The sequence below is a fragment of the Megalopta genalis genome, chromosome 1, assembly GCF_051020955.1.
Source record: "Megalopta genalis isolate 19385.01 chromosome 1, iyMegGena1_principal, whole genome shotgun sequence".
Taxonomy (NCBI): domain Eukaryota; kingdom Metazoa; phylum Arthropoda; class Insecta; order Hymenoptera; family Halictidae; genus Megalopta; species Megalopta genalis.
In genome coordinates this window covers 39,207,310-39,231,431 of record NC_135013.1, presented here as the reverse complement: position 1 = coordinate 39,231,431, position 24,122 = coordinate 39,207,310, and the positions used below count along the sequence as shown (strand labels likewise).

Here is a 24,122-nt window from a genome sequence, read left to right as displayed (position 1 = left end):
CCACAGGGTCGAAGTAGCACCGGCTGCGGTACGCCTTTCTTTTTCCTTTCACTTTTTAAACTGTGGCCGTCGTCCCCGCCGGGTCGACACGGAGCCGGCCGATCGGCAGGATTTATGGAAAGGTTAATTGTATCGGTGATTAATAGTTTTTCACTTATGTAAATTCGTGGCCGACCGTGGTAACAAGAGAGCCACCAGCCAGCAGAAAACTTTCGCCTCGAAACCCGACCGGTGCTTTACGACTCGTTTCTCGCCGGAGGATAGAAACGAGGAGACGCGGGTCCGCGGGACCTGTTCGAAGCTTCTACCTGAGCAGGTAGGTAAAATCGAGAGCGGTCAGAGGCCTTGACCCTGGTCAAAGCCCGGCGAGGCGAGTCGACGCCGAAACTTCCTTTCCCGCGCAGCATGGCCGCTCTTAGGACTCGGCCGACGAATTTACACGACCAGTTTAGCTTCTCGCTCTCGGCCCCGAGCTGTGTCTCCCTTCCTTTTTCCCCGCTTAAACCGCGCACCAAGAAACAACTAGAACTCCGCGCGGGACACCATTAACCTACTGCGCGGGTATCCACTTCGAGGGGCTCTCGGACAACGTCCAAATATTTGCGACACCAGACGCCGCAACTAATCCCCTCGATCCCCAAGATTCCGTTGCAATTACAACGCTGCCACGGGCCGAACAACTCGCCTACAACTCGGTTACACCGACATTCCTGCGCCCCGACGCGCCGGCCGACCAACTTCGGATAACTGAATATGCACGGAACCCGCGAACTTGCGCGCTACGAAAAAGTAGCGGCATTCCAGTTTCTTAGGGCAACGTCGACCGGAAAGGCTAGCTCGAAGATAGAGCCCAGATATTTCATCCCTTTGCCGTGTCTAAGATGAACAGAATGATTTGATGAAAGTTTGCCTGACTCATCGACAGAAATGAACTGGAAATTTCATCCCCTTACCGTGTGTAAGATCAACAGAATGATTTGGAAAGTTTGCCAATTTGTCAGTGGAAATGGTGTGCGAATGTCGGACACGGTGTTTCGAATGAACGAAGCTCTACGTTTTATACGCGTTCTGATTCTGCGTGAAGCGAACGCACGGGGCGAAGTAGAAATAGGACTTTAGACCGGAAATTCGAACTGTTTGATCCCTTTTAGCGGTGAGACGCAAAGTTTTGAATCTTTTGCCACCTCCTAGTTGGTTCAAGATCCTTGGAAATGGATCAGGTCAAATATCGATCTTGATTTTCGCAGCCAGATCCAATGCAGATCATGAACTTCGGAAATCGTGACCCGTGACACATTACCTTCCTCAGGATCTATGTCCGGAGGCAACCTCTGTCGCCCTCTTCGTCGTCGTCGTCGCTGTTGTTGTTGATGTTGTAGTCGTAGTTGTTCTTGTTCATGTTGTTGTTGTTGTAGCAGTCGTTGTGCTAGTTGTTGTTGTAGTTGTTGTTGTTGTTGTTCTTGTACTTGTTGTTGTCGTAGTTGGTGTCCATGTGCTAGTTGTTGTTGTAGTTGTAGTAATAGTTGTTGTCGTAGTGCCTGTATGTGTTCCGATTGTTCCTCGTCCGGTGCGTCAGGATTCAAAGCGATTTCCTCTAAGATCGCAAGAGAGTGCGGTCGAAGCAAGTTCAGGTCAAGTCGAGTCGAGTCAGGGTGGGAGATTCGAAGTAAGGGGAAACATTTGTTCATAGCGGTGGGTCTCCAAACATTCCGAATAGGTTTACTATTTGAAGATATCAGATTTACTCAGGATCGTGGATCAAGCAGGCTCGAAACAAGCTTGAGAACTTTATGGTACTTTGTGCCAACCGTGGGATCTATATCACATTCGCCTTGACGACCCATCGCTACGTATACAGTGATTCTCGTTAATATTCGGACACTTTTCAAAATGCAATAACTTTTTTAGAACTGGTCTTAACGACTCGAATTTTTGTTAGATGATACAAGAGCCGGTTTACAAGACCGTAACTAGAATGCATTCTTTAAATTTTGCTATTGCTTAGAATGATAAAAAAAATAAAGACTCCCGTTTTCTTAACTTTTTTGGCTGTGCTTGTAACGAGAGTTTTAAAAATGCGTTTTGTAGTTCTCGGTAAGTTGTATTTCGTCGGAATCGGTTAATGCAAAATCAGGTTACAAGCGTTAAAAGACTTACAGAACTGCTGATTTCTCACACCAATTGGTCGAAAGTGTCGACAATCGGGACAAAACTGCGATTTTCGTGATCTTTAATTGTTTACAGCTCATAACGAGGTCAACCGATTTCAACGAAATTTGTAATTAAATTACGTATATAAATTACCAGGATCTACAAAAACGCATAATTTAAATTTTCGTTACAGATTCGGATAAAAAATATGGAGAACATGAGTTAGTTTTTTTTTTGTCATCCCAATCAACAAGAAAATTTTAAAAAAGCATTCTATCAACTAAAAGAAAATTCAGGTCGTTTAGTCCGGTTCTAAAAAAGTTATTGTATTTTGAAAATTGTCCGAAAATTAACGGGAGTCACTGTAGCTTGCTTTTTGGAAGAAGACGCCCGAAGTGTCCTCAGCGTTATGGTTGCTCTCCGAATAGTATGCATTCTCCTATGTATTTTAACACGTTGAGAGTCGCGTCGGTCGTATATGGACGACGTTAATTTTTAACTAGATTTTGAAATTCTTTTTCTTATTGCAAAACTTAATATTACCAGAATTTTTAGGATACAAAAGAGTTAAATAATATATTTCCCAAGGAAAATTTTAACTTTCTAATTTCGATTTCATGAATGAAATGACTTTCACATTGTGGCAATTTTTAAAACGTTGACTGTTATGCCAGTGTCTCCAAAAGACACGCAAAATTATTATTTACGATTATTTAACAATGCAACAGTGGAGTAGATAAGATCTGTTATAGCAATTTCTTTTGTGATTCTGTCATATCTCGTAGATCCTAATAAAGTTTGGCATACGTAATAGATTGCAACAAAAAATTAATATTCAAGTTCGATAACAAAGTTCCGTTGGTCCCGCACGACCGACGTGACAGACAATGTGTTAAAAGCGACTCTCCTAATCGTTCAAATAGCCTCCAAAAAATGATATATATACATCATTATTAGATAGTGAATTTTATACATTTACGAGAAAAATTACGAAAAAATTACGAACACTGTTACATCATTTTCAACCTACTAAATTCATTAGCAGAAGAAATATATTTTTATTCGACTTCTATTTATTGCAGTCGAGGTAAACAATTTTCATTTTGCACAAAGACCCGTTGTCTAATTATTATACAGAGTAGTAAGGAGGTAACTCTGTGTTCTCCATGTGTCAAGAGAAACGTATGGGTACTTGGTTCCGCGGAAAAATATACCCCCACCCCAGAGCATCGTCTAGCGAACTATTGGGAGAGAGAGTACCGGTACTTAACAAGTGCCAGGACATTCGTAGCGTGTTCTTCCGAAAAACGGGAGCGCCGTATCGTAGAAGAGCAGCAGTAGTGGTGGGTTCTAACCTGAAATTTTTTGGCCCATGTTCATGCCCCGATGGTGGGAGCGATGGTGTGGGTGATGCCGGTGATGATGCGAGTGGTGACGGTGTTCGTTGCACAGCTTGCCAGCGGGCAGCTTGTACTTGTGGTGCCTGGTGCCGCCGTTGGTGGTGGTGGTGGTGGTGGTGTTGGTCGTGGTGGTCGTGGTGACGAGGTGGTGATGATGGTGATGATGGTGGTGGTGGTGGTGGTGGTGGTGACGGCCGGTGGTCGGTGGTGCAGCGGGCACCGCGCCACCGTCTATTCCTCCTCCCCCGCCTCCTCCTCCTCCTCCGCCTCCAACGCCGCCTCCTCCTCCTCCGCCTCCGCCGCCGCCCCTGCCGGGGCTTCCACCCCCGCCGCCCCCGCGGCCGCCGCCTCCGCTACCTAGACCGCCTCCGGTACCGCCAGTCGCGCCGTTTCCGCGGCTACCGCCCCCGCTCACGCAATGATTCGCTTTGTACCTGCAATGCGAACACACAGTGGGAAAACCTGGTTAGTTTAATTTGTCCTCGTTCAGCCGGCGCATTGATTTTTCAACCGGCCACAGTGCCGCTCCGCCGGTGCCGTGTTTCTCCGTTCCGACACCGAGCGACCGTGTACAACACACTCCAGAGAGGACAGTGCGACATTGTGTTCGAATTTATACACGAATTCAACACCTTCCGTTCCTTACTCGCGAAACACTCGACGAAATCCGGGCTCCGAATAACCCATTTCAGGTCTACGTACCGCTAGCTTTCCGGTCACTTTCGGTTTCGGTTTCTACGATGCCTTCCTCCGGCTTGCCGCATCGCGAGTAAGACACGGTTTGAACGTTTCAGCCCTTATCGGGCATCAGATGCTCGAGTCTAACGTACGTACAATGTCACGTGCGAGGTGACTCGTGACCGTTAAGGGTTAAGTGCGAAGCAACAATAGCTGAAACGCCGTTCTACAAACATCCTAAACACGTTAAACGGCGTGCCTGTTTGTATTGCTTTTAGCACGCGTTATGATATTCTGTGGAACCTGCGATTATCGTGTTGTAATAAAATGCTCGTTAAAATTCTTTACGGTAACAAGTAGTATTTGGACGTATATTCTACTTTTTATGTTCTCCGAATTGTTCAAAATTTACATGTATAGTAGAGTATAATTTTTGATCGTCGTCGCGACTGACGACACACAACTTTAAATATAACATTACTCACCGGTGACTGGTACAGCGCTTAGCGTGTTAATCATATTTTAGAATCATCACAGAACGGTTGACGTCAGAATAAATACATTGTAACGATGAGATTTGAAAAAGTAGCAACGTGTCTTCACAGTTTCCCTTACACTCGGCCCAAGCGCCGAAGTAAGAATCACTGAATAAACAAGCGCTGAATCCAAACAACTTTCAAACTACACAGCCCTCCGCTTCCCTCTTTGCCAACCAGATAACGATTAGAAGCGCGCGGAAAACGTTCGGCGAGCGCGGAAAATCGAGATCACGCGGCGCGCGACGAGCATGCTCGGGGTATCCGAACAAATTCGCGTGCCCGGCGAAATTCCGGTTGTTGTGTGTCGCGCCGTGTCCTGCGATATTTATTGCCGACACGATCGCGTCGAATAATATCGTAATAAATTCGTGGCGCGGCCGTGTTCACGGTCGTTCGGCCCCGCGGCGCTCGTCGCCGCGTTTGATGTCGCGCATAAATACCGCGCGGAAACGGCGAGGACGCGTGTGCGCTTGGGAAAACATCTCGCAGGAGCTGGTACACATCTTGCTAGTTTCTGTTCGCAGTCGCGAGCAACCGCGCTAAAACGGGGAAAGAATTCTGTTCGGCGAGCACGTTGCAAAAAAGATTCGTCCAGAAACCAGTCCGGTGAACTTTGAAGCGGCCAGCAGCGTTTGCAGTGCAACATGAACAATCGGGATTGCGAGGACACGTTGCGAGTAGGTACATTCGAAATTCGGCCGTTGGGAGGTTGGCAGTTGGCACAGAGGTGGTATTGAAACGTGGATGATAGCTTTACGTCGCAATTTATGTTTATATTCGCGATCTGTAGCAACCGGACTGCGGATTTTACGGATTTATGACAATAATGTGTAGTTGAAACTCGAAACAGTGAATAAATTTGACACTAGAACTACCAAAACGGTCAAAATAATTGATCTCTGACTTTTTTCTTTTACGATTTATGACATTATAAAAATGTGTCTGTGAGAAATTTTTAGATAAAAACTTCTTTATTCGAGCAAACATTATGACAGAAATCCTACAAAGTTCAAGTAAATCGAATATTCTCATTGTTATAAAACAATACATATTTGTTGCGATTAGAACTCGGTAGTTCTGGTGTTGGATTTGAAGATACTATTGTATTACGTTCAACTCATTATGCTTATTATAAAAAAAAAGAAAAATAAATGTCGAGCTGCTGCGTCTTGCGGTCAATACAGACAATCTTTATTTTGCATAAAAATCTGTAATAAGATTCCTCCGCTATGCTACTCGATAGTCTGTACACTCGCTCGATAACATTTGGTGGCATCAGTATATGGTCCGTCCTTCATTTTCGAAACCAGTCGCAGTCTGTGTCAACATCCCAAGTGCCCGCTAATGCATACTGCCGAACGCGGTGAGTAACAGAGCAAGTACCGACGTTGTAAACTGCGGTAAATTCGCGTTGAAAATTGAAAGCGTCCAGACCGTTCCATTAGAAGTGCACCGGTCGTTCGGAAGTAACGGGAAAATTGTCGTTCAGGCGTTTCAAGAAACGGGAAGCCCGCATCGTTAAAGCGTGCCCCTAAAGACGACGACGAACGTCGATTTATCGCCTACATTCGGTTCAACCGCAGTTCGAGATAAGATCGCCGCATTCCTCAAAGAAGCAGCGATCGTTGAGCATGCATTGAACTTGATTCTATTCTTAAATTGAACGGAGAACCAATTTCGGGAAATGACATCGTTGGCGATTATTCGCTGCTGACCGCGACAACGGCGGCGTTTCTCACCGTGAACTTCGTGGCCTGCGAAACGATAACAACGGTTTATCGGGGTGGTCGCCGCAGGAAGAATCTGATTTCGTGAAATTCGAAGGACGATCGTAGCCGCAGCCGACCGCAGCGACTAATCGGCGGACAACTTGAATGAGATTCGACGGAGTTCCTGGTCGATGAATCGACGCGAGCTATGGAAGGAAGTAACGCGGTCTCTGCGGCTTTTGCTCGACGGTCGTCTCTAAGCGAAGGTGAACGGGAACGAGGAACCACCTGCGCCTGGAAAACAAGGTTCCGGGACCGAGGCCGCTCCAATTTTTGCAGCCGGCCGCTTCCGGCGACCTCGTGACGTAATTTCGCGCGAACGATGCTCGTGACTCGCTCGTATCCGCGCGGCGCGGCTCGCTTCCGGCCACCAACACCGGACACTGGCATCCGGGATTCAGCTGGATCCGGTAATGATCGAGATTAGCGAAAAAAGCTTCCGCGAACAGCACCCGCGGGAATTTCCCAGCGGGTTATTCAACGGACTTTTCTCGAATACTCTCGGCCGAGCTCGGACGCGATGTTCGCAGGCTCCGAACCCGTTCTTCGATCAATCGAAACCTGTCAGGCTCGATCGTCGCGGTCCCTCGACCCTCGACCTTCGACCTGCTCGCTCCTCCTGTTTAACCTCGGTTGTTGCTCAAGTGGAGATGCGTGGAGCGATTTATCTGCTCGTTAATCGCGAATCGTTTCGCAAGGCGTTCGCGTTCAATGTTCGTTCGTTCCTCTCGTCCAATGTGGCACGAGCTACCGTCGACGGCCATCCGAGAATTGAATGAATTCGGTCTAATCGTTCGTGTTGATTCGCACGGTGGCCAACGCTCTGTGCTCGGGTGAATGTTCACCCGGGCTGTTAGAAACTCCATCAAACTTGGAGATTTCTGGCCGGTGAACGATTGTTTCGATCTGAAAGGGGATCGATGCCGAGAAACCTGTTCGCGAGTACGCACTAACTCGATTCAGGAAATTTGCTCGAGCATCTCGCCGACAGATTAGAACGAGCATTGTACGAACATGAAGTTGTGCGTCGAGTCGCGGAAGCCCGAACGGCGGCGTAACGAGATGATTTTCTGGGACCGGGGTTCTTCCCGAAGGGAAAAAAAAAGTGATCGCAGGATCGAGCAGGATGCATCGCGACGCTCGGTTCCCGCGGAACCGGAAACGCGCTCGAGAAACCTCGAATTTAATTTGCCGCTACGGAACGGAGTCAAGTAAGACGCCCTTCGCTCGGAACGCAGCTCCTCGCCGTCACGGCTGTTGCCAGCTCGCCGGCGAACGCTTCTCTCTCTCTCTCTCTCTCTCTCTCTCTCTCTCTCTCTCTCTCTCTCTCTCTCTCTCTCTCTCTCTCGGTCTCGAACGAGTCGCCCATTAATGGCGGCTTGATCCCCGTTAGTCAGAGGCCGACTCTAATCCCGAACACAATATTACGCGCTTCCTCGGAATGGGAGAAAGTGCTCGTGTAATCTCGCGGCGAGCCGCGGCGTCTTCGTTGCGTCACCGTCGTTCATCGGCCGGTTTAAAGCGGCCGCCGCCGCTGCCGACGTTACGGTCGCTCGATCCGAACTACTTTCGCGTGTCGGCCTAAGACAAGCCGGAAAACCGGCGACCGATGCCTCTACGCGCAACCGCCTCGCCTCGAACAATGCCGCCGCGGAAGAAAGTTCTCTGTTCATTGATCGCACTTTGCCGGACCGCGCTGCTCTCGAACGCTGGGTCCGATTCGACCAGAACGATTATTATACGATGTTACACTTTTCGATTATTTGTCACGAGAATCGACGAGCCGGCGGCTTGTTAAAATTGTTAAGAGATCAAGCCTCTCTCTCTGTTTCCAGAAATTAACGATAAATCGACTTTGTTTCGCGAAGCGTCTTGCGTCATAGGAATGACAAGACGGAATTTATTTAAACTGTTCGGCATCTTTGCTATAACGTGCATTTCGACTAAGGAATTTATTCAATTTTTCAGCATGGAAGGAGTCCCCGTAATTCCAATTAAAATGTACAACCGTACGGTAGATTTTTGGTCAACGCAAGAGAGTGCGGATTATCAGATCGCGGATTTCGTGCATTTATGAGAAAACTGGTAAAGCGAAATACATGATAAGGAAAATCGGAAGAAGAATGAAAGGACACGGGTACGTTACTTTTTAAACAATTAGAACTGTTAAGAGAGTTTTCAGTCAATTTCCATTTTTCGAAACCGATGGAGAAAATGTTGATTTCGCATAAAGATCCACAGTCCAGTAATTATCAAGCCGCATATTCACAATTCGGTTTCCTATCTAATTAGCTCGTATCGGGAATTCTCGATCGACGATCGAATCTAAATTAACGATCGACGATTCCAGGTCGTGCGATTATTTTCCGGTGACGGGAGCGAGAAGGTTCGAACGAAAGGTGCAGAGGCTGCAGAGTATGGACTTCGAAACGGCGATCGGTCGGAATTCTTTTTTTTCCTTTTTACGAGGGCGTTGCAGTCAGAGATGATTTTCTCGAGGTGTCTGGATCGAATGGCATTCGATTTCGAGAGGAAATACGGGAGCACCGGTCGTTGGCGAGCATGGTGGAGGCGCCCAACCGGCAGCGGTATTGATCCGCGGGGGTCACCTTTGCCCCACCTCGACACGAGACCAACCCCCGAATCCACCGGCGTGTCCCCCCTAGCCTCCCGAGCCCCTCTGGGCTCCAGTAACAACGACACCCACAGACGAGGGGAATCGGCGAGGGTAGAGGGAGAAACGGCCAGAGAAAAGAGAGACACCGGCGGCGTGTACCCCTTCCACGAGGCTCGTAAACTGACAAAAATGCGCCAGGAAAAATCCGGCGGCCTTGCAGGCTTTCCACCGGTCTCATATTCCACTGAATTGGGGCACGTTTCACCTGTTTTCGCGGGATTAACAGGTTTTCCGGGCCCCGTGCGCTGCTCCGCCGAATTCCGCTTCGCCGACGATTGCGTCCGATTTCGGTTTGCGGGGACGTACCACGAGCCTGCACCGATGAATTTTATGATGGCGACTGTTTAATTTTCCAACAACGATCGGCTAATCGAGCTGCGATACGTTTCACATTTGCCGGGGAATTGATCCAGTCCCGTTAGAGATTCAATTCGATAGAGGCCGCTAAAGGATTAGCAGCGATTCGATGTCCACGTTTTCGATCGTCAATTAATCAGTCGCGCTATAGAATTCCTCTAATTTTCTTTTTCTCATTATAACGTTTCATCACAATGAATTTTCAAAGGGAATTATGAGTAATGACATGGAGTGTAGCATAGATTAGATTTAACTCGTTGAAGACTTAACGCTAGGAAATAAAGATTATCGGAAGTGTAGCAGCAATTCGGTGTGCAACCGATCAAGGATCGGACCAATCGGTCATCGGGTTTATTCGAGAATCTATCTCGCGGCAGAAATTGCAACTTTCGCCGGCTAAATCGTTCGAAGCTCTCGGGTTTTCGAGATGGACGCGAGCTCTCGTCGAGGCAGGGCTCCGATTATAACATTAGCAGCGGTCACGCGACCGTCGGAGAGGAGGCCGGAGGGTGCGGGGCCGGTTTCCAAAGCGAGGTTTCCGCCGGGATAAGGTGGTTGGTTATCCGCGTGGAAACGTAACGAGGCAGATCGATCAAACATCGTGGAGGACGAGCGTAAATCGCGGATACGGCTGGTCGCGCACGGCACGGCACGGCCAGTTGCCAACCGGTACTGAACCGTCAGTCAGCAGTTGTCAATTGCGCTCAATGATACTGAAACGCCGAGCCGAGCCGAGCTGCACCGCGCCGATCCATTACGCGCCGTTCTTCTCGAGTGACGCTCCAGCCCGTGTTGCAACACTCGCAACACTCGCGGCACTCGAAAACACTCGCAACACCGTCTCCCCGCGAACGGGGACTTATGGCTGGCCGAAGCTCTCCCTCTTCTCTCCGATAATCCGCTATTTGTTGCTATTAAAAGCGAACTCGAGAACTTTTACGCTTCCGACATCTCTATGGAGCTTTGTATGGAAATAGAATCCTCGTACGAGTTCCGCCGATTAAATAATGCTAATGAGATTAGAGGCTTTCCATAGGATCGCCGTGCTCTAGCCACAATGCGTATTCACCTGCTGCTAATCCTTAAGGGGAACGATGCCTCGCTGGCCGGACCAATCGGGAATTTAGCGGACCCACAGCGACGATTTTCGTCCGTCATGGGTCCAGCTTAGCTCCCAATATGTTGGCGATATTGTTGGATAAGAGCATCGCGACGAAGGAATGTTAACCACTTGCACTGGAAAGACGTGCCACGCACGTCGTAATGCTTTTGTTACAGAATCGCCAACGACGTGGTATGTACATCGTCATGCGATTGTCGGGTGGGATTGTTTGCCAGAGCACAAATTTTCATTGCACTGCATAGCGTACAATTGTCAATATTTAACTCATATTCTAAAATGGAAAATAAATTAGTTTAGAAAATATCAATCTTTTTCCGATTTCTGTGACGCCTCCCAGCGAGTTACACTGGACCGTTCTGGGACACGCGTCGGTGAATTTTTTGCTAGCGCAAGTGGTTAATAAAATCAACGTTTAGACGCGGGATGAAGAGGTGGTTGATTTTATCTGAAAATGCTGCGTCGTCTTCCAGGGCATCCTTTAAAACTTTAACACTTATCACTCCAACCGGCAGTAATGCTGCCAAGCTTTAAGCCAGCGTTACAGCGTTCTATAAAATTCTTGGAGTGATAAGGGTCAACTTTTGCTGACCCATAAATGCATGACGGAATTATTTGCTCGGATTTGGAAATTCATTTTTACGCCGATCCAGTGGATTTTCCCGATCTTACATTAGGCTTAGCAAGAGGTAAGAACGTGGACAAAGTAATCGATCTCATAGAACCAAAGTTTGCAATTTCAATTCGATTGAATGCATTAATGTGTATTCGGTTAATAGTACATTAAATGATATATGAATGTATTAATATGACAATTCGATTAAATGCATTACTTTAACTCTAAATTGATGTTGTTTAGGTGGCAGCCAAGGTGTCAAGGTTATCGCTGAACCAAACGTAAGATCAAGGAAGCTTCTCGAGAAACCTAGTGGAAGGCTCACAGATTGGCAAGTTCTTGAAGATTGTACGTTAGAAACAATTGGAGCTCAGTGCTGTTAAAAACGAACGATGTTTCACGAGCGAAAAGTTCAGGGAGATGGATCGTTAGGTCGTGGCCCGACCATTCGGTCCGGAAACGCTGATCTGGAGCAACGCGTATTTGGATCGCTTCCGTCCGAAGAATTCTTTAAAAGGAAATTTCGCAGAGGAAGCCTCGACACGGCCGGTTTCCCCGGTCGGTTTGCGCGTATCAGCGAGGAACGTAACGGCCGTTCCGCGCGTCGCAGCTTAGTGGTCGCGGTGCTTAGAAGCGGAACAGCTGACGACTGAGGCCCCAGCCGACACACCTGTTCGCCAGCTGCCTCGACAAAGGCACGGGCCCCGATAGAAACCCCGTGGCCGGCGTGCTCTCGCTTTCCTCTCGCGCCAGCGCGAGCCTGCTCCTCTTTTGTCGGCTGGAACCACCGGCTCCTCTCTACTCTACTCTCTTCTACTCTCTTCGCGCCGGAGAGCTCGCGTTTTCGCGGCGCGACCTTTTAAGGATTTCGCCGCCTGGAACCACACCCTCCCCGAGAAGCGTCGAAACAATGGCTCACCCGCTCCGCTACTGGGACCGGGCCCCCAGGTTTATCGCTCGATTTCGATCGGAGCGAGCAAAGGTCTGGCGAAGAGGGCTGATGCAACGGCCGGGCCCCGATGCCTCGAGAAATATGATTTGGACCTTTCGAACCTACTTTTTCTGTTTCCTCCGCATTGTGATGCTGGAAGTCGACCGGGAATAATGGGGTCAGTGTTGTTGCTCGACTCGACGCGGATCGATCGGGCCCTCAGATACACCGAATTGCGCCGAATTGGAAGATGACCAGCAATGTCGGACATAGCGAGTCGCATCACGTTGCGTCTCGTGCAGCCGGAAGGATGCTCTTTTTGCTCCAAGACGAACGGCAAGGAACTGTCTCCAATGGCTGTTTGTTCAATGGAAATTGACGATCCAAGAATTTCAGTACGAACTAGGCCACTTATTCACGAGTAGACTGCGTATTTTTATGCAGAATATAACTTCTTTTTAATTAAATCCTAAGAAACGGAAGTTTATTAGAAAAGTATTTCTTCTGTTAATCATTTTTATAAATCCACCAGACTAGGACAATGTTCCTAAGTTCTTTCAATTTCATCGTAAATTTGATCAGAAATACGCTGTGTACTTACGAGATACTCGGACGACCGGGTATCTCACAGGTTCAATTGAAATCACTGGCCTAGAAGGAACTCTTCCGACGCGCAAGGCAAACGAGCATTCGTGTGTTGGATTTAAACGAGTCATCGGAATTTGAGCAACAGATTGTAGCGTAATCAAGCGACAGCGGAAACAAAAGTAGCTGCTACCGCAGCAAAATCCAGCGCGAAGTAGATACGACCGTTCCTGGTCAGAGACAACGCCCCAGTCGTTCTCATTTCCGCGAAAGCAATCCCAGCATACTCGCCGAGGATCTTTAACCCGGTGTCGCGTTGATGCGACGTTTCATTTGCAGTTTCAACCGATTTGCATTGTCGAGCTCGCCGTGTCCCAGGCGCCTTGTTCGTTGCGCCAAACCGTTTTCTCGTTCGCGTTAGCAAAGAATTTAGCAGAGGGGAGTCGTTGTTCAATTTCCTGCGTTCGCTGAAGACGATCCCCCGAGAGATCCGCTTGGTCCAGAAATTCTTCGACTTCGTCGAGTTCCAAAAACTGTTCGCTCCGAAACGAGCTAATATCGGTGTTTCCGACCGTTGGAGCGACGTTGCTCGATCTCGATCTCAACCGCAGACGATTTCGACCGATTCGTCGTCCAAGCCGCGCCACGCCCCGCTCGAGAGGCCCGAGACAATGGTCCGGCGTTTCGCGGCTCGATCCGAGTCGAATCTCGAGGCAATAATAGTGGCCCTCAGCTGCTCTCGCGATTTTTTGTCGAGCGCGGCGACTCTCGCTGAGATCGATCCCTCTTCGGAGTCGCGCCCCCGGCTGCGTTCCCGGTCCTCCACCATGGTTCCTTCGTTCCTTCCTTGTTTTTCGGCGCCCTTTTGTCCTCGCGACGTTTCTCAGCCGTCGGCGAACCGTCTAGTGCCATGAATTTCCTTCTGTACCGGCTCCGTACAAATCGATACCAACGAAACCGCTCTCCGCGCGCAAAGAGGCGGAGAGTGGCAACTAGTCTTCTGGTTCTTTCTTGGAGAGCACTGCTGTGAACTCGCAAGGGAGACTTGCCAGATGTTCGATTAATTTTGAAAGACTAACTCTTAGAGGTTGTAGTACCTCATTCGTTCATTCGCCCGGAAAATTTGTTATTCGTTGGAAAAAATACAGCCGAAGTTCGTCCATAAGTAGCTGCGAAAATGGTTTTAAACGTAAGGGAGATTTTATACATTTTCAACAGGTTAAACCGTTTACTTGTTGTCTTTAACCGACACCGCGATCAACTAGGTTTCTCTTCTAATTCTTATCATATTTCATGTATAGTTCTTTCTAGCTCCTTTTTCGCATGAGCTTTTTTATGTTTAAGTTTTTTCCTAATTCTAAGTTTTTGTATTCTATCCGTCCTCGTGTGACTGCTACATTATTATTACTTTCTCTCACTCTAACAATGGGTTTATTGTATCGACAAATAGTTATTATTATAATTATTATTCAGATCAAAAGAATTACGTTGTCAATAGACTGCGGATTTTTATACAAAATAAAAACCGTCTTCCTTTTTAATCTTGCCATAAATGCATAAGAGTCTAGTCGTTCATTTTCTGCGCGTCTGACACTGATATTAGTTAATAGCAGGTGAAAAAATACTGCAACGTCTAATCGTTAGTTTTCCGAAACTAATTGGACATCTGGGAAACCTGTCTTGCGAGTAACGGTAGAAGATTATCTTGCTCTGACTAAGTTCACTTCCTCTTGATTTCCAGAGAGTCCACTCTAGTAGGCCCATCGTGAAATTCACGTGGCAGAGGATCTCGAAAAATCGAAAAAGAGGAGCCGGTACTCAGAAGAAGAAAAAGAGGAGGAGGAGGAAGAAGAAGAAGAAGAAGAAGAAGAAGAAGAAGAAGAAGAAGAAGAAGAAAAGTCGAGACTCGTGCACTTGACTTTTTCCACGAACTCGCGGCGCCTCGCGACTTTAAATCGGTTCGCTGTGTTCTCCGTTCCCTCCCGAATGAGATCACCGGCCCCCTCCCACCCGGTGCAACTGCATTTAAGGACGGGTTACGCGGGTCAAACTGCAGCCTCGACACAGTCGGCCGAAGCGCACGTGCAGCAGCCCGTGGATCGGCGACGATCGTCGAGAGATATTTTTAAGCGGCTGCTGCTCTCCGTTCAATTTACGCCGCTTCCTTCGTACCTCCAGTTATTTCCACGTCTTCGATCGTAATCACGGCACCGCCATTAATTCCTTGTTTCCGCGGCGATATATCGGCGATCGTATCGCGTGCAATAAACAACTATTATTATTAGATCGGCGCGAGGCGGTCGAATAACTGTAACGGAAAAATCGCCGCGGTGCGGCGCGGTGCGGTGCGGTGCGGTGCGATGCGGCGCGACGCGGTGCGGTGCGACGCGACGCGACGCGGCGCCGAGGCGTATTTTGCTCGGCCTTCGGTAATATCTGCTCCCCGAGGCAGATATTAGCAACATGGATTTCTTAATTGCGACAAGATTCCTGCGCGCCACCAACAAGAAACCGGCGAGCGGAGAACGCGGCGGAATGGTCGGGGCTCTCGATTTTCAAAAATAAGAAACTGGAATCGCGAGTACGTCGCGCCATTTAATATCGGACGTGTCCACTTGTTCTTGGACAGGGAAGATCGAACGGCGAAACGATCGGCCGGCCGCGGTTGTTGGTCGCGTTTACGGTGTTGCACGTGCACGGCTCGCGGATCGTGTTGCAGATAAACGAGCGGACTCGCCAGAAGACAAACGACGCCAACAGGAAGAAGACACTCGTACAGGTGCCGCAGCTAAAGACCCCGGTTCTCCGTTCTCTCGTGGACCGGCGATTGTCGATCCGAGCAATTTCGCCGTCCACCGGTCGTGTAACGTCCACTAGGTACACGATCGACCGCCATAAGCCGGCGGTATCTTCGTCGTCCCGCTCGAAACTGGTTCGCGATCTCCGGAACGAACGTTATTATCTGACTTTTTCTTCTCGCGCGAGAACGAACGTTATTATCTGACTTTTTCTTCTCGCGCGAGAACGACGACAGATCTTCTGCCTTCTCGCTTATCGAATCGCATGTACAGCGGTCCTCTTCGGACCCACCAGCGTGGCTCTCAGTCTTTCGAAGCCTGTAATTCGCAGCTAGAGATTTCACGGGAGTAATCGCTAAACCGCGCGTTCGAGTGTTCCGCTGTCTTTGAAAGCTTATAATCCGTAGCCAGAGATATTATAATTTCTTTTTCTTTGCATACATGGTACGGAGGAAATGCATCTTTAACCGAGCTGCTTCAGGATCGACGTCGATTTTCTTCTTGGATTCTCGTTTTTCGCTGTCATCAAATGATTTGCGAAGAAATGTGGTTTTTCTATTTGGTGAAAAGATATTTGATTCGGTCGCGATTGAATTTCTCGATAGACATTATTCAGCGAACGTAATCCGACTGGCAGAAAACCAGGATTGAGATCGAAACGTCGGTGATCATGGGCCAAAATGGATCTCGCACGCAATCGAAGGTTAACGGAGTCTGATCTTGCGCAATATGGCAGGACCGAATCGGCTCGTTCGCGGAAAACCATGGAATAGTTGGACGGTGACTTCGGCGATGGGGAATACCTCGTGCTCACCGAGAGGGAACAGTGATTCAGCGATCCAGGATCGAGCGGAGGGCCGGCGATCCACCGCGTCGAAATCGAGAGACCGTTGTGGAGATTTTCTCAAGGTCCGACGAAGGGAAAACGAAAGGCAGCGGTCTGCGGCTCCGCTCACGGATTTCCTCACACGAGGGACGAGCGACGCGTGCACGCGCCCGATGAGCCACCGCCGCGCGCTCTTGGCTTTTTCGTCGAGAGAGAGAGAGAGAGAGAGAGAGAGAGAGAGAGAGACTGGTTCCCGAAGACGGTGTCCTTGGCGGAGGATAACTCGCGCGAAACTTTTCTCGTTCCAGATGCCTTTTTCGTCGGGCTGCTTGAAATTAAGCTCACCGCCTCCGGCGAGCGAATCAGCGGAATCCGAGATGCTACGGAGGAACACGCCTGGTCTGCTTTATGAAGAGCAGTCGCGGAGAGCCTTTATGGCTGGCGCTCCGAAACGCGTTCAGCCGTCGGATGCTGTGCCGACGCTGATATTCCTCGAAATTTATGCTGTTTTAATATTAGGTACACCGGGCCCTAAACGCGACTAATGTGTATCGTTTTGCAACAGTGGTTAGATTCACTCTAACTTCTGACCACTTCGAGTATATTAGACTCTGTGGATTTTATTCATTTATAGCAAAATTGAGTACTTGCAATTTGAGATAGTTAAGATATTAAGCCTTTGCACTCGAAGTTATTTTAACCTCTAAACCAAGACAGTACTTCTGATTTATAGTATTTCTACTTTCGATAATTGTTTCCCTGTTGTGCGTATGACATTGAGCCTATTTGTTCGTGCAACGTTTGCATTTGGAGCGATTTATTAAATTACGTTGAAGAGTGATGTATCAATTTGCAGTGACGCCTCAGAGTCGCCATTCAATTGCAAAGGATTAATTGAAAGGATTTGAAATGTCAATTAATTATACCGTTGATCTATTAGAATTATTAAAGAAGAAAAGGACGAGCTGTTTAGCTTCTATATCTTACAATTGATGCAGACAATTTTTATTTTGCATACGAAATCCGCTAACTATAACATATATTTCGCTGAACAGGTTTATCAACCAAGTTATTATACTATTGGGTTATCACGAAAGTAATTTCGGTTTTCCAAATAGATAGCTTACAAAAACGCCGAAATCACTTTCACAATAAACCAATGTAATGTACAATGATCTAATGGGGGAATTTATTGTAAATGCTCTAGTCGATAAAAGAAAAAGAAAAATTTCTCACAGAAGCATTTCTATAATCTCGATGACTAAGACCTAAAATTTCCTGACAAGTATGCACCGAAGAAATAACTTCGATTTCGCTGCACAACAGCTAAATCCATTGGAACGATTGCGTGCAGATTTCCATTGGCGGGGAAACCTGTGTCCCCGAGTGGAATGCAGCGTGGAGGGGCAAAATAAATCGAGAACTGCTATTTTAACGATCGTCCGGATCTCGGCGGAGCATCTCGACGTGGTTAGCGCGCGGGGGTGCCAGTGGCACCTTAATCCGGAGGGGGCCGAGCGAAGGAGGGAGAGGGAGAGAGAGACAGAATACAATGGTGATTGTCTCGAAACGTTTACAGCCTAATTATGTGAACACGGGCCCCGGCCGTGGAGTGGAGTAACAATGCTATAACTCGTAACAATGTACGATTGTTCATTGTCTGCCCGTGCCCCTTCGCTTTTCTTCGCGTGCACGCGCAGCCTCCTAACCCCGTGCATCGTCGCGCGGCTACCTTCGGTCTTTTTTACGCGGATCGAACGAGTTCTTGCGCCGGAACACCGCCTGAGACCGAGAACAGTTCCCTGCGAAGAGTCTGCGAAGGGATTCGAGCAGCTTCTTCGTTCCCTTCGGGCTTCCCGGAATCGTCGAACGCCTCGAGCTTCGACCTGCTTCGAGATGGACGCGTCTCTCATCGAGGTGTTTGTGGGCCAGAGCTGCAAGCTCGGAATTAGAATCTTCCAGCGAGAAGAGACGGAGCGAGAGAACGAGAGAAAGAGAGGCAGAGAGAAGCGAACTCGCACGTGTTCGGCCTCGAACTTTACATAGTCGGGCTCCGTGACTCGGCTCCTCTGACTCTCTTGGTCGCTGCTGCTCTCGGTCTCGCAACATCCGGTCTGTGTTCCAAGGCCACGCAAGATCACAGAAATCGGGTCGTTGAACCGGGGGCCGATGCGAGTCACGCCGCAACGAGCGATCGACCAGGCGCCAGCTCCAGATAAACGCACGTGCTCGCCTGGCTCTCTCGGCCGCGCTGCGCCGCGCCGCGCCATTGCCGCTCGATAAGTCGAGATAACCGCCGAGGCTCGTCTCTCGATTGCTCTCCTCCGATCCCTTGCTTCGAAACACCTCGGGCCTTTCGATTCCTTGCCGAGCGTCGAAAGTCACTCGGATGCACACGGTAATCTATAATCGGCACGTCTGACCTCCATTTTGATCGAAAGTGACGAAAGTACCATCTACAATGTTCGAACTTTCCAACATCTCGTGTCTTTCCGTCGAAGAACAGAATAGCTTGTCGTAAAAATATATGCACTACCGTGCATAAGTATTTGTACGCCGTGTAAGATACGATTAAAAGTTTCGCATCGATTTTAAACAATGCTTCTTCCTTCCAACGAATGTGTTAAATATTTTACGGTGTTTATAAGCATAATACGACCGTCCTTGAGGAAATCTCCAATCTTGCAATAATGTGCAATGGTGCAAATATCGAGGGTGTCCCAAAAATGACTCGCAATCCGGAAATGGCGGGTTCCTCAGATCATTTGAAGCAACTTCTTCCTTTACAAAAATTTTTACCGAGGTATCGTTAACGAGTTATTGACGAAAAACAATGACCAATAAGAATCGAGTACGGCTGACGCGAGGCGGCCAAGCCCAGTTCCGCTTATTGGCTCGGTCGCCTCGCGCCAACTGAGCTCGCCTCTCATTGATCACTGTTTTTCGTTAATAACTCGTTAACGGTGCCTCGGAGGAAATTTTTGTAAAGGAAAAAGTTGCTTCAAATGATCTGAGGAACCCGTCACTTTCGGATTGCGAGACGTTTTTGGGACACCCTGTATATGCATGGTAGCGTGGGTAGCGTGGGTAGGTCCCGAAAATAGCTGCGTAGCAGAATCGAGAATTTTTGTGTTCAGAATCGATCCTCTGTTCGTCTCAGGATGCTCGTGTTTCGCGGTTTCGTCGTGTTCCATTTCCAACGAGGCGATTAGCTCGTGTCGCGTGATTCTACCTCGTTATCGAGGCTCTCTGCTCGTCACAGTTCCAAGCAAAAAGAACGCGTTACCTAAGCGAAGGACATTTTCTCGCCGTGAACTTTGCCTCCCTCCCGAGTCGCCGCGAGTTTCCGACTCACGGAAATGCGTCGCTCGTTATCCGATCCAGGGTTCCACCAGCGATCTGCTTGTCACGGGAGCTATGCTAATCCGGTCATGCAAGAAAACCGCGGCCGAAGTCGTCTTTTCGACGCGCGGCAACTGTGTAACGCGTTATTAACCTCGCTCCTTGCGACTTTCTCGATAAAAACACACGTCCTCGTTTCTTTGTAACTATCGGGGAAAAGGATCTACATACTCGGAGCCAGTTCTTTGTGTCTTTAACTCGTTCGTTTAGATTCGCGAACGGTTCTATCCCGAAGAAGCGAGCACGAAAGTACGTAGAAAATGATTTATGCATAGAGATTTAACGCCTAGAACTGCCGAGCCCTAAATGCGACTAACGTACAACAATGTTTATTATTACATTTTATTTATTTATTACTATTATATTATAACAGTGACAAGACTGGATTCATTTATACGTCGTACGGTTTCATTTGTAATGTATGGTTTAATAAAGAAAGTTTATCGAAAAATTGGTTATAGAAACATTTCTATAATATCAGGAGTTTTTACAGAAAAAATCGGAAACCAGTCACTTTGTCTGATTTGGTAGTTCTAGTGTTAGATTCGGCAAGGAAATAGTCGGAAGCAATCTCGAGACGTCGTCGACTCAGTGGATTGACACAAAATCGGCGTGAGCACGCCGATCAGAAGTTGATCTGGACCGAGGCATCTCGGAAGAAACAGGTTAACTTTCGGAGTTTCGCCGAGATCCTGGAAAAGCGGGCTTCGGGGATTATTTCCAAAGGGGCAGAGAGGTTCCGAGATCGTCGATAAAACGGAAGGACCCCGGGCTGGCAGCCGTTCCCGGCGACGACGCCGTAGGTTTATCTCTTCCCACGGACGTGTCCCTTCGGAATTTGTTTCTCAACGAGATTATCGCGGGCTATATCGTCTGTCCCCCCATCCAGAAGGGATGGAAATAAGGGATAGAGAGCCTTCGGAGTGAGGGGCTGCCTGTAACTGCGACGGGGACCTTTGTAACGACCGTCGCGCGATTCCCAGAACATCTTGCCCGAGAGGGGCGCAGGAAAATCCTGAAGAACCTGCCCCGGCTACCGGAAACTTGTACCTGGCAAATTCACTATGATTCTTTTCTGAGCCGGGTACCATGCATTTTGTAATTTTAACGGATTTGGGTCCGGTGTAAGTCCTAGGATAAAAATGGTGGAACCTGGACTGTGCAGAAGGACAATATCTGCATAATGTTTGTGTAATAGCAACACCTTTTTATGCCTTGAAATGCAAATGGAAACATACTTTCTCAAAACCTTAACGCGTTAGCCGTCGAATTATCGTAAGAGCACTAACTGCCGGAATAATCTGCCAGCGTCTGGTTCATTTCTACGGTCTAGTTTCATTCATACTCGTTATACTTATACTTGTGCACAACTATTCGTTACGACACATCGTTTCAGTGACCTTGTCGAATTTTTTGATCTTCTCTTTGTACATTCGTTAGCCCAATCTTACGAGCGGCATTTCACCCATAAAAGTCATTTGTCAAATTGGGATAGCGACAATGATTTTAAAAAGTAAAGTAACTCTAGGCATTGTATTTCTGTATTGTCACTTTATTCTTCCATGTCTGTCCGACAGCTATTATTGGCTTGATGTAAGTAATTTCAATTTTGTCATAAACTATATATTTGGAAAACCGAAATCACCAGTGCAACACAGTTACAATGCTTTCCCACTTTATTCTTTGTAACACGCGTCGAAGCAACGAAAATAAAAGTAAAGAAAATATCCGTGTTACTACTGTACATAGGCAGATCAAAGTGTAAATCGGCGTCTTGCAATCCAGCGCGCTGTACAAGGAGCGTTTAAAGCGTTCAACGTCACTCCGGACTTTTGTCTTCGAACGCGATTCGAAGCGAGCTACACGTCCGGACTTCGACGCGTTGCGCTCGCGCGGGAAAATACATTGCGCTTGAAACACCGAGTTTGGGCGACGGAAAGACAGCTTCGCAAATGACGGCGCGGCGTTTCGCGAGTCCAGGACGAAATGACCCGATCGAGGACTCCGGGGCTCTGGGCGCATCAAACGGCAGAGTCCGAAGGCATCGGAGTTGATTTCGCCGGGCTGGGGGGTGTTCTAACGAGGTATTCACGGGCACGTGCTGTTCGCCGGTGCTCATTAAATTAGGTAACAATGAGAGTGGACGAGGCGGTGTGTTGCTCGGCAGCTCGCGCGTTCCGCCGTCTCGTTTGGCCGCGTTCTCTCTTCTCTCCTCGCTCGATCCTCCGGCCCCTCCGCTCGATCTTCTCCCTACCACGGCCGACACTCCTCTCTTTTCCGTTGTCGGTGGTTACGTAGTGGGGTGCCAAGGATGTGTGTGGAAGCCAAGGCGCACACGGTGGGGTCGGGTACCAGACAAGGTCACGGCTACCAATCGCTAGTTTCTTCTCCGTCTCTCTGTCCGCGGCCGATCCTTCTCCTCTCTCTCTTTCTCTCTCTCTCGCTAGCACACATCTCTTCTTCTTCTTGTCTCTTCTTTCTCCTCTGTGGCGGGCAGCCATCTTGGGGAATGCGTACCGTCATCGAATGCACGGGGAATAACAATAAATTATCTGTTCCCGGTCGCCTCTCACCTTCCACCGCCTCCGGGGATCCTCCTCCCCCAAGGAAGGAGCTCGATTTTAACGAGCTTTCCCTAATACTTTGCAATGCTGACCGCGAATTTTGTTTCGGAAACTTCCATTCAGCCTTTCAAAAAATATCGGGTCCTTCGAATCGATCCTAACCGACCGCGCTAGACTTTTTCAACCCTTAACACGTTCCGTGCCACGTGTACCATCGATGGTACACGCTTGCATGTTTACTTAGTGAACTGAACAAATTGTTTACAAGAAATTTAGAACCAAAGAATCAATTTCCACCGCAAGAATGGTCGTTGATAAGTTTTTGTTACATTGTTATGTGTACGAGAATTAATAATTGCACGTAATACATCAAGTTTTAGTAAAATATCAAAGTGTGAAGATTCGAGTAAAAAAAGCTCGGCACGGAACGTAACTGCGGACCTCCGGATTTTGTGACAATTACTGAGTAAAATATGTCGCTTATAACATGAATACGATATTAATTTTTACATAGAAATTTTAGATATACTTTAATCTGTAAAGCATGTAAACAATGTCGCGTACACACTGAACGCAGTTCCTAATCAATTTATTGTGTGTATAAATTATGAAAATGTCGATTAAAAAATAATTTTTCTGTATTTTGCATTCATGTTATTATTTTATCTGTCCGTTCGATGTGTAATGATACATAATTTTAACAGGAAAGCTATTTTCAACGTATATATTAGTGTGGGTCGAAAAATGCCCATTCATCGAAGAAGTAATAGGGAATAATATCTACAGTAGAGTCTGTCAAATTCCATGTAAACAGTTAAGGGTTAAAGAGAGTCACCGAGCAGTTCCAAATGATCAAACACAGCGAGAGCTAATTACACCCCGGTCCCAGCTTATTAATTTTAAGAGTGGGCGACAACTCCGTGTCCTTGAACTTAAGGAGATTTCTGCGAACGATTTCCGCGTGGAGCGAGAGCTCGAGAACCGAACAAAGCCGATCTTTCACGTGCAGATAAGGGACAGATGTTTCCGAGCGATCGACCAGGCCACCAACGTCATCGCCCCAGCAGAGAAGGAACTCTGTTTAAAGAAAGTTTCGCTGCGACGCCGGCCGGAAGAGCGGTTCGACGGCGTCCAAGGGATTGAAATTACGAAAGTTCGCGGAGGAAGCTGCTCTGGAGATCAGCTACGCGTCCGTTTTAGAACCTCCGCCGCTCCTGCGTCGACTTTAAAAAAGACATTACCGTGGATTGTCCATTAAAGTCTGCCTGCGGGGTGTCATTTATCCCGGGGAGTGAAATTCAGGAACTTGGTCGATTAAAAAAAGAAATGAGAAGAGTGGAGTGAGCGAGCGAGTAAGAGAGAGAGAGAGAGAGAAGGAGACACGCGGGCGAACGGGACTCGAGGCATCGATATTGCGGACGCTCGTTCCTGAATGCAACCTCATCGAAGACAGAGGGGAGCTTCTTCCGGCGGATGTGCGGCCGCGACGTGTCGCTGACGCATCCTGCTACCAGGACAACAATGCCGAGCAGCACCCTCCTCTTCCTGGTCGCATGCGCCAATTATTCCCGGTTCGGAGCGAAGAATTTCGTTCGTTCTACTCGAACTACCCAAACACGAATAAAACTGCAACTGCATCGTGGCAACTACGTCATCGGTACCTGCATCAATCTTTGGATAAGAAAGTCACAGATGTCATCGGTTTCTTT

General features: G+C 48.0%; 1 protein-coding gene and 1 long non-coding RNA gene across 8 annotated transcripts in view; one reads left to right on the top strand and one right to left on the bottom strand.

Annotated features, from left to right (window-relative positions):
• Positions 1 to 24,122, bottom strand: part of LOC117218753 (uncharacterized) — a 178,347-nt gene that overhangs the window by 9,508 nt on the left and 144,717 nt on the right. For 4 of the 6 annotated variants that reach the window (XM_076527692.1, XM_076527697.1, XM_076527701.1 and 1 more), the window contains 2 exons: positions 3,507 to 3,985; positions 1,301 to 1,594 (listed from right to left, as the gene is read on the bottom strand). In XM_076527692.1, the coding sequence (XP_076383807.1) occupies positions 1,301 to 1,594; positions 3,507 to 3,985 (773 nt within the window). Of the gene's footprint in view, positions 1 to 1,300; positions 1,595 to 3,506; positions 3,986 to 4,971; positions 5,034 to 24,122 lie in introns of those variants that run through there. The other 2 variants (XM_076527708.1, XM_033467359.2) reach the window with 2 other exon arrangements.
• LOC117218756 (uncharacterized) lies at positions 5,035 to 14,383 on the top strand. Of its 2 annotated transcripts, XR_004489847.2 has the most exons (4): positions 5,035 to 5,445; positions 8,506 to 8,674; positions 8,888 to 11,380; positions 11,551 to 14,383. It is a non-coding gene; the product is annotated as an uncharacterized LOC117218756 (long non-coding RNA). The 2 variants fall into 2 exon arrangements; XR_013035349.1 differs by lacking the exons at positions 5,035 to 5,445; positions 8,506 to 8,674 and having other exon boundaries at positions 11,239 to 11,380.